This window comes from Neofelis nebulosa, chromosome 1, assembly GCF_028018385.1.
Source record: "Neofelis nebulosa isolate mNeoNeb1 chromosome 1, mNeoNeb1.pri, whole genome shotgun sequence".
In the NCBI taxonomy this organism is placed as follows: domain Eukaryota; kingdom Metazoa; phylum Chordata; class Mammalia; order Carnivora; family Felidae; genus Neofelis; species Neofelis nebulosa.
Window position 1 is genome coordinate 151,292,474 of NC_080782.1, and position 14,550 is coordinate 151,307,023.

The 14,550-nt window shown below is 41.5% G+C and overlaps 1 protein-coding gene across 1 annotated transcript; it reads left to right on the forward strand.

Moving 5' to 3' along the window:
• Positions 1-1,819: 1,819 nt before the first annotated feature.
• LOC131483568 (olfactory receptor 2M4-like) lies at positions 1,820-2,515 on the forward strand. The gene has a single exon (XM_058681896.1). The coding sequence runs from the start codon at positions 1,820-1,822 to the stop codon at positions 2,513-2,515; it is 696 nt and encodes a 231-aa protein (XP_058537879.1).
• The last annotated feature ends 12,035 nt before the right edge of the window (positions 2,516-14,550 follow it).

Genomic DNA, 14,550 nt, shown 5'->3' on the forward strand with positions numbered 1-14,550 from the left:
TTTAAAAATCCACATATAGGGACCTTTTTCATACTCAGTGACCCAGAGACCCAGGGGTGGTATCAAGGCATCTTTACTTAATAAATAAATTTTAAAAAAGGATATCCCCTGGAGTTCCACCATTTCTGGAGTGAGCACTGGCTGTCCCTTCATTAGTAAATTCAGTAAGAGTGTCTTAGAATATTCAGTGGTTCTAATTAGCTTAGTACTTAACCTAGGTTTGGCACTATGTGAAGTGACTGGTGTACAACCGGGAGATAGGCATATTCCAGTCTCTTCTCTACTTTCCAAGGAAGAGAGTGGTGGATATGTCCAGAGAGGCATCATGAGATTCTCATGATACATTTGAAATCAATATTTAGCTCTGTTTCAGTACCTGTATTGGAGAAACACAGTAAGTAAATCACATAAATAAATAAGGAAACAAACAAACAAATAAAATGAAAATTTTCTTCCAACATAGAAAACATTTTTATTTTTGAACAAGCATTAAACCAGAATGTGATGCCCATTACTGAGGTAATCTGCTGAGAGAATGTAAAACAGAAGAAATATCACCCTTTTATAGACAGGCAGTAACAACCCATTACAAATATGCTTTTGAGATAAACAAGAACTGGTCTTCAAGTAAGAGGATTTGACAGTACCATTTGTGACACGTAGCTCATCTTAGATTCACCTGGTAAATGGGGTTGCAATCTGTGTTAGTTAATTGGCTTTATCCAAAGGAAAAATAAACTTCTCACACTTTATGACAAGAGGTGGTTTTGCCACTTAGAGCATGGTGCCTGCTGAATTAGGGTCCTACTCTCCCACAGAGCCTGGGAGATAGGGGCACTACCTTCCTTGATGATTACATTTCAAAGAGATGGATCCTAGGTCCTTAAGAAAGACATTCCTTGATCAGAAAGCTGGCAAGAAGCTTACTTAGTTTTTAAAAGTTTTAAATAAAAGGCAGAAACAAGGAGGTTACAATGAGAAGTTTTCTAAAGTAAATGCTCTAAGAGGGGGTAATCACTTCTTTTATTTTTTTAATAAATGTTTATTTATTTGTTTCTTTTAATGGGGAGATGGGGCATAATAAGAATCCTAAGCAGGCTCTTCAGTGTCAGCGCAGAGCCCCCAACGTGAGGCTCAATCCCACAAACAGTAGATCATGACTTGAGCCAAAATCAAGAGTTGGGAGCATAACTGACTGAGCCACCCAGGTGCTCCTAATTTTTAGTTTGCATTTATCCTTACACCTGTCATCCCTTTTCTCTCCTCCTTTCTCTTTCTTGTCTCCCAATACCTCACTTCCCCTCTTAAACCCATGTCTTAAATCTATAGCTATTCACCTGTCATTTAAGCCCCTTATCTCTATCCCTTGCATTCACTGGCTCCCTTCCTCTGGGGTTCTGCTCCTTGTGTTTTGAGAGAAGTAAGGATAAAATCTTGGTACATAAGGATCTGAGGGAAGCTGAAGAAAAAATGGATTTTCACTGCAGGAGGAAAGGGTGGGGCCATGTCAGAGGGTCAGGCTCTGTCTTTTAGAAGAAACAGGAGAAATATGGTTATTTGGAGATGCCAGATTAGTAGTTTCATTTGTTTGCTCCTTTGTTCTCAGGATCTCAGCCATAGATCTCTGGAGCCGCACCTCAATATCAGACTTCATCCTTTTGGGACCGTTCAGTTACTCAACATATGATTTCCTCTTTTTTTTCCCCTTATCCTTCTGGCCTTTGTTGCTGCCCTGGTTGGCAACATCTTTCTCCTGCTCATCCAGGCTAATAGGCACCTGCACACTCCAATGTACTTTTTCCTCACCCAACTCTCCATCATGGATCTGATCATGATGAACACAGTGGTGCCCAAGATGGCAGCTAATCTCTTGGGCCATAAGTTCATCTCTTGGGGTGGCTGTTCTACTCAGGTCTTCCTAGTGGTCATGGTAGGAGGAGCAGAGTGCTTCCTCTTGGCAATCATGGCCTATGACTGGTATGTGGCAGTCTGCCACCCCCTGCAGTATCCTGTGCTTATGAACTGGCAGGTTTGCTCCCTCCTGGCCCTGGCATCCTGGATGGGTGGGGTGGCTGACAGTGTTATGGATGTGGGCATTGTCTTAAGTTTCCTCTGCTGTCACTCTCTGGAGGTGGATCACTTCTTCTGTGAGGTCCCTGCCTTGCTGCACCTCTCATGTGTTGACACCTCGCTCTTTGAGGATCTCATCTATGCTTGCTGTGTGGTCATGCTGCTGCTGCCGCCCCTTGGTGTCATTGTGGTTTCCTATGCCCAGGCCCTTGAAGCTGTCATTAGGATTCCCTCCACTGAGGGTAAACAGAAGGCTCTGACCACTTGTTCCTCCCACCTGGCCGTGGTGGGTCTGTACTATGGAGGAGCCATGTTCAGCTACATGCAGTGGGCCTCCACTAAAACACCAGCGAGAGAGAGACCAAGCCACCTCCATCTTCTACACCATCCTCACTCCAATGCTCAACCCACTCATTTACAGTCTGAGGAACAGGGACTGTTTTAAACAGGGACTGTTTTACTTTTAAAAGTAAAAACTCTGATTTGAATTTTGGCATGACGAATCACCCATGGTCTCTTGCCCTTTAAGGAATACCTGGCTCCCTTTTTCTGGTCTGCAGGGCCTCCCAGTCTGGCCTCCAAGCCACCTCCAGTCACGTATTGTACCCCAGCCCTGCTGCAGTTTTCAGGTTTTCAAAGGATTTCTTGCTTTTGTTGCATGAACTGTGCCTTTTCCCACTCTGTGGTGCTTTCTTCTGGGGATCGAGCTAACTCCTCATCTTTCAGGCCTCTTTCCTCCCAGAGACCTTCCTTGTCCCCACCTTATCCCCTGCTCAGGCAGGGATCCCATCATACACCCACTTCACTCCACAGTTTCTCAGTTCCCAGCCCTCATGCTCCTGCTACATGTAAGTGGTCGATGCCTTTACTCCCTGCTAGGCCATAAAATACAGCCCCTGGTGCAAGGCATGACACCTTCTAGGCTTTAAGTACATTGGCCATATCCACAATGGATGACTTTACCAAGCACCTGATGCCAGGTGAAGCTTCTTGTTCTCTGAAAAAGGGACCACCATGGTCCCAGTCCCAGTCCACCTGAGCTTCTGCTCTGTCTGAGGTCTATGCAGTTCAGCACCACTCCATGTCTGCCCTGCCTGACTTTTACAGAGGTCTTTCGCTACCACGTGGGTCTCTACTGTTTCTTTCTTTCTTTCTTTTTTTAAAATTTATATCCAAGTTAGTTAGCCTATAGTGAAACAATGACTTCAGGGGCAGATTCCTTAATGCCCCTTACCAATTTAGCCCATCCCCCACACAACCCCTCCAGTAACCCTCTGTTTGTTCTCCGTATTTAAGAGCCTCTTATGTTTTGTCCCCCTCCCTGGTTTTTCTATTATTTTTGCTTCCCTTCCCTTGTGTTCATCTGTTTTGTCTCTCAAAGTCCTCATATGAGTGAAATAATATGATATTTGTCTTTCTCTGACTGACTAATTTCGCTTAGCATAATGCCCTCTAGTTCCATCCACATAGTTGCAAATGGCAAGATTTGATTCTTTTTGATTGCCGAGTAATACTCCATTGTATATGTATATACAATATGTATATGTGATATATATATATGTCACATCTTATTTATCCATTCATCCATTGATGGACATTTGGGATCTTTCCATACTTTGGCTATTGTTGATAGCACCGCTACAAACATTGGGGTGCATGTGCTCTTTTGAAACAGCACACCTATATCCCTTGGATAAATACCTGTTAGTGCAACTGTTGGGTCATAGGGTAGTTCTGTTTTTAATTTTTTGAGAAACCTCCACACTGCTTTCCAGAGTGGTGGCACCAGGTTGCATTCCACCAGCAGTGCAAAAGAGATCCTCTTTCTCTGCATCCTTGCCAACATCTGTTGTTGCCTGAGTTGTTAATTTTAGCCATTCTGACAGATGTAAGGTGATATCTCATTGAGCTTTTAATTTGTCTTTCCCTGATGATGAGTGATATTGAGCATTTTTTCATGTGTCTATTAGCCATCTGGATGTCTTCTTTGGAGAAGTGTGTATTCATGTCTTTTGCCCATTTCTTCACTGGATTATTGGTTTTTTGGGCGTTGAGTTTGATAAGTTCTTTATAGATTTTGGATACTAACCCTTTATCTGATATGTCCTTTGCAGATATCTTCTCCCATTCTGTTGGTTGCCTTTTAGTTTTGCTAATTATTTCCTTTGCTGTGCAGAAGCTTTTCATTTTGAATAGGTCCCCATAGTTCATTTTTGCTTTTGTTGCCCTTGCCTTTGGAGACATGTTGAGTAAGAAATTTCTGTGGCTGAGGTCAAAGGGGGTTTTGCCTGCTTTCCCGTCTAGGGTTTTGATGGCTTCCTGTCTTATGTTTGGGTCTGCCATCCATTTTGAGTTTATTTTTGTGTATGGTGTAAGAAAGTGGCCCAGGTTCATTCTTCTGCATGCCGCTGTCCAGTTATCCCAGCGCCAGTTGCTGAAGAGACTGTCTTTATTCCGCTGGATATTCTTTCCTGCTTTGTCAAATATTAGTTGGCCATACGTTTGTGGGTCCATTTCTCAGTTCTCTGTTCTGTTCCATTGATCTGAGTGTCTGTTTTTGTACCAGTACCATACTGTCTCAATGATTACAGCTTTGTAATACATCTTGAAGTCCAGGATTGTGATGCCTCCAGCTTTGGTTTTCTCTTTCAGGATTTCTTTGGGTATTTGGGGTCTTTTGTGGTTCCATACAAATTGTAGGATTGTTTGTTCTAGCTATGTGAAGAATGCTGGTGTTACCTTGATAGGGATTACATTAAATATGTAAATTGCTATGGGTAGTATTGACATTTTAACAATATTTATTCTTCCAATCCAGGAGCATGGAATATTTTCCCCTTTTTTTGTGTCTTCAATTTCTTTCAGAAGTTTAATATAGTTTTCAGTGTATTGATTTTTCACCTCTTTGGTTGGGTTTATTCCTAGGTATTTTATGGTTTATGGTGCAATTGTAAATAGGATCAATTCCCTGGTTTTCTTTCTGTTGCTTCATTATTGATGTATAGGAATTCACCCCATTTCTGTGAACTGATTTTATATTGTTATTTTGCTGAATTCATGGATCAGTTCCAGAAGGTTTTTGGTGGAATTTTTGGGTTTTCCATATAGAGTATCATGTTGCCTGCAAAGAGTATCTTGCTGATTGTCTGACTGCTAAGGCTAAGACTTCCAATACTATGTTGAAAAACAGTGGTGAGAGTGGACATTCCTGTCTTGTTCCTGACCCTAGGGGGAAAGCTCTCGGTTTTTTCCCCATTGAGGATATTAGTGGCGGTTCTTTCACTTATGGCTTTTATGATCTCGAAGTATGATCCTTGTATCCCTACTTTCTTGAGGGTTTTTATCAAGAAAGGATGCGTATTTTGTCAAATGCTTTCTCTGCAGCTATTGAGAAGATCATGTCGTTCTTGTCCTTCTTTTATTGATATGATGTATCACACTGCTTGTTTTGCAGATATTGAACTGGCCCTGCAACCCAGATATAAATCCCACTTGGTGGTGGTGAATAATTCTTTTAATGTACTGTTGGATCCGGTTGGCAAGTGTCTTGAGTATTTTTGCATCCATGTCCATTAGGGAATTTGGTCTTTAGGTCTCCTTTTTAGTGGGGTCTTTGGTTTTCCAATCAAGTTAATGCTGGCTTCATACAATGAGTTTCCAACTTTTCTTCCATTTCTATTTTTTTGGAACAACTTCAAAAGAATAGGTGCTAACTCTTCCTTAGATGTTTGGTAGAATTTCTCTGGAAAGCCATATGACCCTGGACTCCGGTTTTTGGGGAGATTATTGTTTACTATTTGATTTTTTTTTAATATGAAATTTATTGTCAAATTGGTTTCCATACAACACCCAGTGCTCATCCCAACAGGTGCCCTCCTCAATACCCATCACCCACCCAACGATTTGTTCTCAGTTTTTAAGAGTCTCTTATGTTTTAGCTCCTGCCCTCTCTAACCTTTTTTTTCCTTCCTCTCCCCCATGGCCTTCTGTTAAGTTTCTCAGGATCCACATAAGAGTGTAAACAGATCCACATAAGAGTGAAAAGTCTGTATGACTTTTTTCAATTAACATAACAGCCTCCAGTTCCATCCACATTGCTACAAAAGGCCATATTTCATTCTTTCTCATTGCCAAGTAGTATTCCATTGTGTATATAAACCACAATTTCTTTATCCATTCATCACTTGATGGACATTTAGACTCTTTCCATAATTTGGCTATTGTTGGAAGTGCTGCTATAAATATTGGGGTACAAGTGCCCTTGTGCCTCAGCACTCCTGTATCCTGTGGGTAAATTCCTAGCAGTGCTACTGCTGGGTCATAGGGTAGGTCTATTATTAATTTTTGAGGAAACTCCACACTGTTTTCCAGAGTGGCTGCACCAGTTTGCGTTCCCACCAACAGTGCAAGAGGGTTTCTCCACATCCTCACCAGCATCTATAGTCTCCTGATTTGTTCATTTTAGCCACCCTGACTGATGAGAGGTGGTATCTGAGTGTGGTTTTGATTTGTATTTCCCTGATGAGAAGCGACGTTGAGCATCTTTTCATGTGCCTGTTGTTGGCCAGCTGGATGTCTTCTTTGGAAAAGTGTTTATTCATGTTAACTTCCCATTTCTTCACTGGATTATTTGTTTTTCCTGTGTGGAGTTTCGTAAGTTCTTTATAGATTTTGGATACTAGCTCTTTGTCTGATATGTCATTTGCAAATATCTTTTCCCATTCCGTTGGTTGCCTTTTAGTTTTGTTGATTGTTTCCTCTGCTCTGCAGAAGCTTTTTATCTTCATGATGTCCCAATAGTTCATTTTTGCTTTTAATTCCCTTGCCTTTGGGGATATGTCAAGTAAGAAATTGCTGCGGTGAGGTCAGAGAGGTCTTTTCCTGTATTCTCCTCTAGGGTTTTGATGGTTTCCTGTCTCACAGTCAGGTCCTTCATCCATTTTGAGTTTATTTTTGTGAATGGTGTGAGAAAGTGGTCTAGTTTCATCCTTCTGCATGTTGCTGTCCAGTTCTCCCAGCACCATTTGTTAAAGAGACTGTCTTTTTTCTATTGGATATTCTTTCCTGCTTTGTCAAAGATGAGTTGGCCATACTTTTGTGGGTCTAGTTCTGGGGTTTCTATTCTATTCCATTGGTCTATGTGTCTGTTTTTGAGCCAATAGCATGCTATCTTGATGATTACAGCTTTGCAGTGGAGGCTAAAGTCTGGGATTGTGATGCCTCCCGCTTTGGTCTTCTTCTTCAAAATTACTCTGGCTATTCGGGGTCTTTTGTGGTTCCAGATAAATTTTAGGATTGCTTGTTCTAGCTTCGAGAAGAATGCTGGTGCAATTTTGATTGGGATTGCATTGAATGTGTAGATAGCTTTGGGTAGCATTGACATTTTGACAATATTTATTCTTCCAATCCATGAGCACAGAATGTTTTTCCATTTCTTTGCATCTTCTTCAATTTCCTTCATAAGCTTTCTATAGTTTTCAGGATACAGATCTTTTACATCTTTGGTTAGGTTTATTCCTAGGTATTTTATGCTTCTTGGTGCAATTGTGAATGGGATCAGTTTCTTTATTTGTCTTTCTTTTGCTTCATTATTAGTGTATAAGAATGCAGCTGATTTCTGTACATTGATTTTGTATCCTGCAACTTTGCTGAATTCATGTATCAGTTCTAGCAGACTTTTAGTGGAGTCCGTTGGGTTTTCCACGTAGAGTATCATGTCATCTGCGAAAAGTGAAACTTTGGCTTCATCTTTGCCAAATTTGATGCCTTTGATTTCCTTTTGTTGTCCGATTGCTGACGCTAGAACTTCCAACACTATGTTAAAAAACAGTGGTGAGAGTGGACATCCCTGCGGTGTTCCTGATCTCAGGGGGAAAGCTCTCAGTCTTTCTCTATTGATGATGATAGTAGCTGTGGGCTTTTCATAAATGGCTTTTATGATGTTTAAGTATGTTCCTTCTATCCCAACTTTCTTGAGGGCTTTTATTAAGCAAGGATGCTGTATTTTGTCAAATACTTTTTCTGCAGAGATTGACAGGATCATATGGCTCTTTTCTTTCCTTTTATTAATGTGATGTATTACATTGACTGATTTGCAAATATTGAACAAGCCCTGCAGCCAAGGAGTGAATCCCACTTGATCATGGTGAATAATTCTTTTTATATGCTGTTGAATTCAATTTGCTAGTATCTTATTGAGAATTTTTGCATCCATATTCATCAGGGATATTGGCCTGTAGTTCTTTTTTTTTTTTTTTTTTTTGCTGGGTCTCTGTCTGGTTTAGGAATCAAAGTAATACTGGCTTCATAGAATGAGTCTGGAAGTCTTCCTTCTCTTTGTATTTTTGGAACAGCTTGAGAAGGATAGGTATTATCTCTGCTTTAAATATCTGGTAGAATTCCCCTGGGAAGCCATCTGGTCCTGGACTCTTTCCTTGGGAGATTTTTGATGACTGATTCAATTTCTTCACTGGTTATGGGTCTGTTCAAGTTTTCTATTTATTCCTGTTTGAGTTTTGGAAGTGCATGGGTGCTTAGGAATTTGTCCATTTCTTCCAGGTCCAGTTTGTTGGCATATAATTTTTTATAGTATTCCCTGATAATGGCTTGTATTTCTGAGGGATTGGTTGTAATAATTCCATTTTCATTCATGATTTTATCTATTTGGGTCCTCTCCCTTTTCTTTTTGAGAAGCCTGGCTAGAGGTTTATCAGTTTTGTTTATTTTTTCAAAAAACTAACTCTTGGTTTCATTGATCTGCTCTACAATTTTTTTTTAGATTCTATATTGTTTATTTCTGCTCTGATCTTTATTATTTCTCTTCTTCTGCTGGGTTTGGGGTGTCTTTGCTGCTCTGCTTCTATTTCCTTTAGGTGTGCTGTTAGATTTTGTATTTGGGATTTTTCTTGTTTCTGGAGATAGGCCTGGATTGCAATGTATTTTCCTCTCAGGACTGCCTTCACTGGATCCCAAAGGGTTTTGATTGTTGTATTTTCATTTTCATTTGTTTCCATGTATTTTTAAATTTCTTCTCTAATTGCCTGGTTGACCCACTCATTCTTTAGTAGGGTGTTCTTTAACCTCCATGCTTTTGGAGGTTTTCCAGACTTTTTCCTGTGGTTGATTTCAAGCTTCATAGCATTGTGGTCTGAACGTATGCATGGTGTGATCCCAATTATTTTATACTTATGAAGGGCTGTTTTGTGACTCAGTATGTGATCTATCTTGGAGAATGTTCCATGTGCACTCGAGAAGAAAGTATATTCTGTTGCTTTGGGATGCAGAGTTCTAAATATATCTGTCAAGTCCATCTGATCCAATGTATCATCCAGGGCCCTTGTTTCTTCATTGACCGTGTGTCTAGAAGATCTATCCATTGTTGTAAGTGGCATGTTAAAGTCCCCTGCAATTACCACATTCTTATCAATAAGGTTGCTTACTTTTGTGATTAATTGTTTTATATATTTGGGGGCTCCTGTATTCGGTGCATAGACATTTATAATTGTTAGCTCTTCCTGATGGATAGACTCTGTAATTATTATATAATGCCCTTCTTCATCTCTTGTTACAGCCTTTAATTTAAAGTCTAGTTTGTCTGATGTAAGTGTGGCTAGATACCCCAGCTTTCTTGTGACTTCCAGTAGCATGATAGATAGTTCTCCATCCTCTCACTTTCAATCTGAAGGTGTCCTCATGTCTAAAATGAGTCTCTTGTAGACAGCAAATAGATGGGTCTTGTTTTTTTTTTTTATCCATTCTGATACCCTATGTATTTTGGTTGGCGCATTTAGTCCATTTACATTCAGTGTTATTATAGAAAGATATGGGTTTAGAGTCATTGTGATGGCTGTAGGTTTCACGCTTGTAGTAATGTCTCTGGTACTTTGTGGTCTTTGCAACATTTCACTCACAGAGTCCCCCTTCAGATCTCTTTTGGGCTGGTTTAGTGGTGATGAATTCTTTCAGTTTTTGTTTGGGAAGACCTTTATCTCTCCTTGTATTCTGAATGATAGGCTTGCTGGATAAGAGATTGTTGGCTGCATATTTTTTTTTCTGTTCATCACATTGAAGATTTCCTGCCATTCCTTTCTGGCCTGCCAACTTTCAGTAGATAGGTCTGTGACTACTCTTATGGGTCTACCTCTGTAAATTAGAGCATGTTTATCCCTAGCTGCTTTCAGAATTTTCTCTTTATCCTTGTATTTTGCCAGTTTCACTATGATACGTCATACAGAAGGTCAATTCAAGTTATGTCTGAAGAGAGTTCTCTGTGCCTCTTGGATTTCAATGTCTTTTTCCTTCCCCAGATCAGGGAAGTTCTCGGCTATGATTTGTTCAAGTACACCTTCAGCCCCTTTCTCTCTCTTCTTCTTCTGGAATTCCTATGATATGATTATTGTTCCCTTTGATTGCATCACTTAGTTCTCTAATTCTCCCATCATACTCCTGGATATTTTTTATCTCTCTTTTTCTCAGCTTCCTCTTTTTCCATAATTTTATCTTCGAATTCACCCATTGTCTCCTCTGTGTCTGTGCTGTGGTCGCCTCCATTTTATTTTGCACCTCATTTGTAGCATTTTTTAGCTCCTCCTATTACTTAGTCCCTTGATCTCTGTAGCAATAGATTCTCTGCTCTCTATGCTTTTTTCAAGCCCAGTGATTAATTTCTTGACTATTATTCTAAATTCTTGCTCTGTTATAATGTTTAAATCGTTTTTGATCAATATGTTAGCTGTCGCTACTTCCTGGAGTTTCTTTTGAGGAGAGTTCTTCTGTTTAATCATTTTGGGTATTCCCTCGGGTGGCTCCAAACTGCAGGGCACTTCTCCTCTGCTGTCTGGAGTAAGTTGTGTTGGTGGGCAGGGCTGCAGTCAGACCGATGTCTGCCGCCAGCCCACTCCTGGGGCCACAGTCAGACTGGTGTGTACCTTATCTTCCCCTCTCCCAGGGGCATGGCTCACTGGAGTGGTGTGGCCCCTGTCTGGGCTATTTGTACACTGCCAGGCTTGTGGTGCTGCTTCAGTGGGATCTGGCGTATTAGCCAGGGTGGATCTGCAAGGTGCAAAGGGGTGGGAGGGGCAGGCTTAGCTCGTTTTACCATGGGTGGTCCCCTTTGAGAGGGGCCCTGCAGCACCATGAGGGAGGCAGACCCATCAGAGGGATGGATCCAGAGAAGCACAACACTGGGTGTTTGCACAGTGCACGCACATTTGGTGATGGGAACTAGTTCACTTTGTGGTTTCAGCTGGGGGGTGGAAGAGGGAAATGGTGCTGGCCAGCACCTTTGTTCCCGTGCCAAGCTGAGCTCTGTCTCCCAGGGCTCAACAACTCTCCCTCCCAGTGTCCTCTTGCCCTCCCCGCTCTCCAAAAGCAAAGCTGTTGACTTTTAACATTCCAGATATTAAGTCCAGCTGGCTGTCAGAACTCACACAGTCCAGCCCCTGCTTTTGCAAGCCAGACTTCATGGGCTCTGCCTTGCCAGGTGGGCTGCCCCTCCACTGCCCTGGCTCCCTCCCACCAGTCCGTGTAGTGCACATGGCTTCTCTGCCCTTCCTACCCTCTTCCATGGGCCTCTTGTCTTTGCTTTGCTCTGGAGAGTCCATTCTGCTGGTCTTCTGGCAGTTTTCTGAGTTATTTAGGCAGATGTGTGTGGAATCTAAGCGATCAGCAGGACGTGGTGAGCCCAGCGTCCTCCTACGCCATCATCTTCCCTTCCTCCATCTATTTTTTTTATTTTTGTAAATTTACATCCAATTTAGTTAGCATATAGTCAAACAATGATTTCAAGAGTAGATTCCTTAATGCTCCTTACCCATTTAGTCCATCCCCCCTCCACACCCCTTCCAGGAACCCTCAGTTTTTTCTCCATATTCATGATTCTCTTCTGTTTTGTCCCCCTCCCTGTTTTTATATTATTTTTCCATTGATGGAAGAATGGATAAAGAAGAAGTGGTATATATATACAATGGAGTATTACTCGGCAATCAAAAGGAATGAAATCTTGCCATTTGCAACTACATGGATGGAACTGGAGGTTATTATGCTAAGTGAAATTAGTCAGAGAAAGACAAAAATCATATGACTTCACTCATATGAGGACTTAAGAGACAAAACAGATGAACATAAGGGAAAAGGAACAAAAATAATAGGCTATGTTTTTTTGTACCTGAGGTTCCCTCCCAAGGTTGCCAGCCGAGGGACTTAATTTAACTTAAATAATCCATTTTCTTGTATTGACCTTGTTTAGCTTAATACAGTTGGTCCCTTTTCTTTCTTCTTTGACATACTGAGAACAACTTGTCCATCAGGAAAGTGACAGTTTAAAAATGTGGTCAGTACCTGATCCTACAATGAGGTTGTGAGCTCCCAGGTTAGTAGATGTCAGATGACAGATGGGCCCCCGTCTGTGTGGGGTTCACACTTCCAAAACCAACTTCAGGCCAAAAAAAAAAAAAAAACTCTCATCAGGGCCCCCATGCTAACCAACTCCACCCACTACTTCTGTTTCCAAGTTCTAGGTCTCTCCCAAATCTCTTGCTGACCAACTCTTTGCCAAGATCACTTTCCAGGAGAGGTTTGGAGAACATATCAGGGAGGCAAGCAGCCATGACAGATACACACAGCCCCACAATGGCATGGCTTTGGGCCTTGGTCTACAAAATCATCTCCAAATTGTTGCTGGGAGAGAGGAAGACAATGAGAGTTCCTCAGCCTGATGCCAATTGTGGCAGCCAGTACACAGGGGTCTGCTGGCTGGAGGAAGAGCCTCCCAAGTCTCCTCAGTGTGTGGAGGGGCCATGAATCTTGGTGTGTGTGGGAACAAGTTCCAAGCCAGGACTTTGGAAACAGGCACAGTCACCAGACACAATGCTGCCTGGATCCAGAGTGGAGGAGCCAGTGGAAGAGCCTGGGAAGGAAGCACATGGAATGATGGGAATGGGGTGAAGTTCAGACCCAAGGTTGTGGATACCAAACCAAAGACCCCCATGCTGGAGTAAAGTTGGGAGAATGCCAGCATCGTTAAGTTTGCAATAATCCCTTTAAATTATTTTTGAAAAAAAAAACCCTTTTTATTTTAACACTTAAGAGCCAGATGGTTACATTTGGAATACTTTCTGTAACAGTTAGATTTTACATGTTAGAAACTAGTACTGCAGCCAGAGAGGAGGCTTAATTCTGGAAAATATATCTTTTACAATAGTTTCAATATAAAAAGCATTTTTAAAAACAAATTTTGGCTCATGTGTGAACACATAATGATAAGCTTAGGCTTTCTACCTCTGATGTGGCCATAGTCTTTAAGGGGAAGAACAAGCATTGCTATCCTCTGAAACAGCATCTACTGGATCTTATGTTGCTGTGTGTGTATGAATGAACCTGCTTTTATGCTTGTATTTTTTGTGTTGAATACTTATTTTGAATTTTCATATTTATGCTTTGATTACTCATTATAGAATTGATTTGCATTGACCATAAACTAATTTAAAACGTGTGACATAAATAGGTGACTAAAAGAGGAGCTCATTTGTTTTGTGTGGGGCAGAGAATGGGAAAGATACTGGAAAGGGGGAGTCACCAAAGCCTTAGGAGTGGAATGTTCATGGTGAGATGCAATTCCCTATCCTCCATGGAGAGGAGGGTGGGGGTATTTGCCACTCCCCTAGACCAACCCTACAAAAGTTATATATAATTTTGTGGTGTGTACCACCCAATGTGTTGCATCTTACGTGATGGGATTGTTGGTCTGCCCAGAGAAAGAGAAAACTGAAGGGCATGGTCCTTGGAGACAGCCTGCCCAACTCCTGCTTTAACACAGCACACACACAAGGTGTGTGTTTCCTCTGTCAAAAAAAAAATCTGGAAAGTATCTAAATTGAGCCAATTTGATGCACTATCCATCCCAAGAATGTAGTCTCCAAGTGAGCGGACCCAATATCACAGGAGCATTGGTATATCCTGGCATGAACAAATGGAGCAGAGGTTAGGGATTCAGCCCAAGCTGGGGCAACTGAGGAATGGGGAGGACCCAGGGGAGGTATGGCTGCACTGTTTCCTTCATCTCTCCTTCTTGCCTCATTATTGAGAGAACAGCAAAAGCTGTCAGAGGGAGGAACAGAAGGTCTCTAGAAGCAGAACAGCCCCCTCCCACAGCAGGCACACAACCTGTCAGATGTCAGAGTTGGATAGGAGACCAGAGTTTGCAAACTGGACACATCACTTAAAGTTATATGAACATTGTGGACTCTGCCATTGAGGAACAAGAAAGAAGGGCTCTATCTACAGAAGCAATCAAAGGCAGTGATTTGAAAACTATGACAGACACGAAAACATGTCATGTCACTACCTTGTAGTGTTAAGACCATCCAAGCAGATGGTTTTGACTCACAATTATATATTTTAAAAATATTTTCTTGTAGGGGCACCTGGGTGGCTCAGTCAGTTAAGCGTCTGACTTCAGCTCAGGTCATGATCTCACAGTTT

Bases quoted from the DNA above. Each gene is read 5' to 3' on its own strand.
- LOC131483568 (XM_058681896.1), top strand. From the start codon at position 1,820: ATGGATCTGATCATGATGAACACAGTGGTGCCCAAGATGGCAGCTAAT.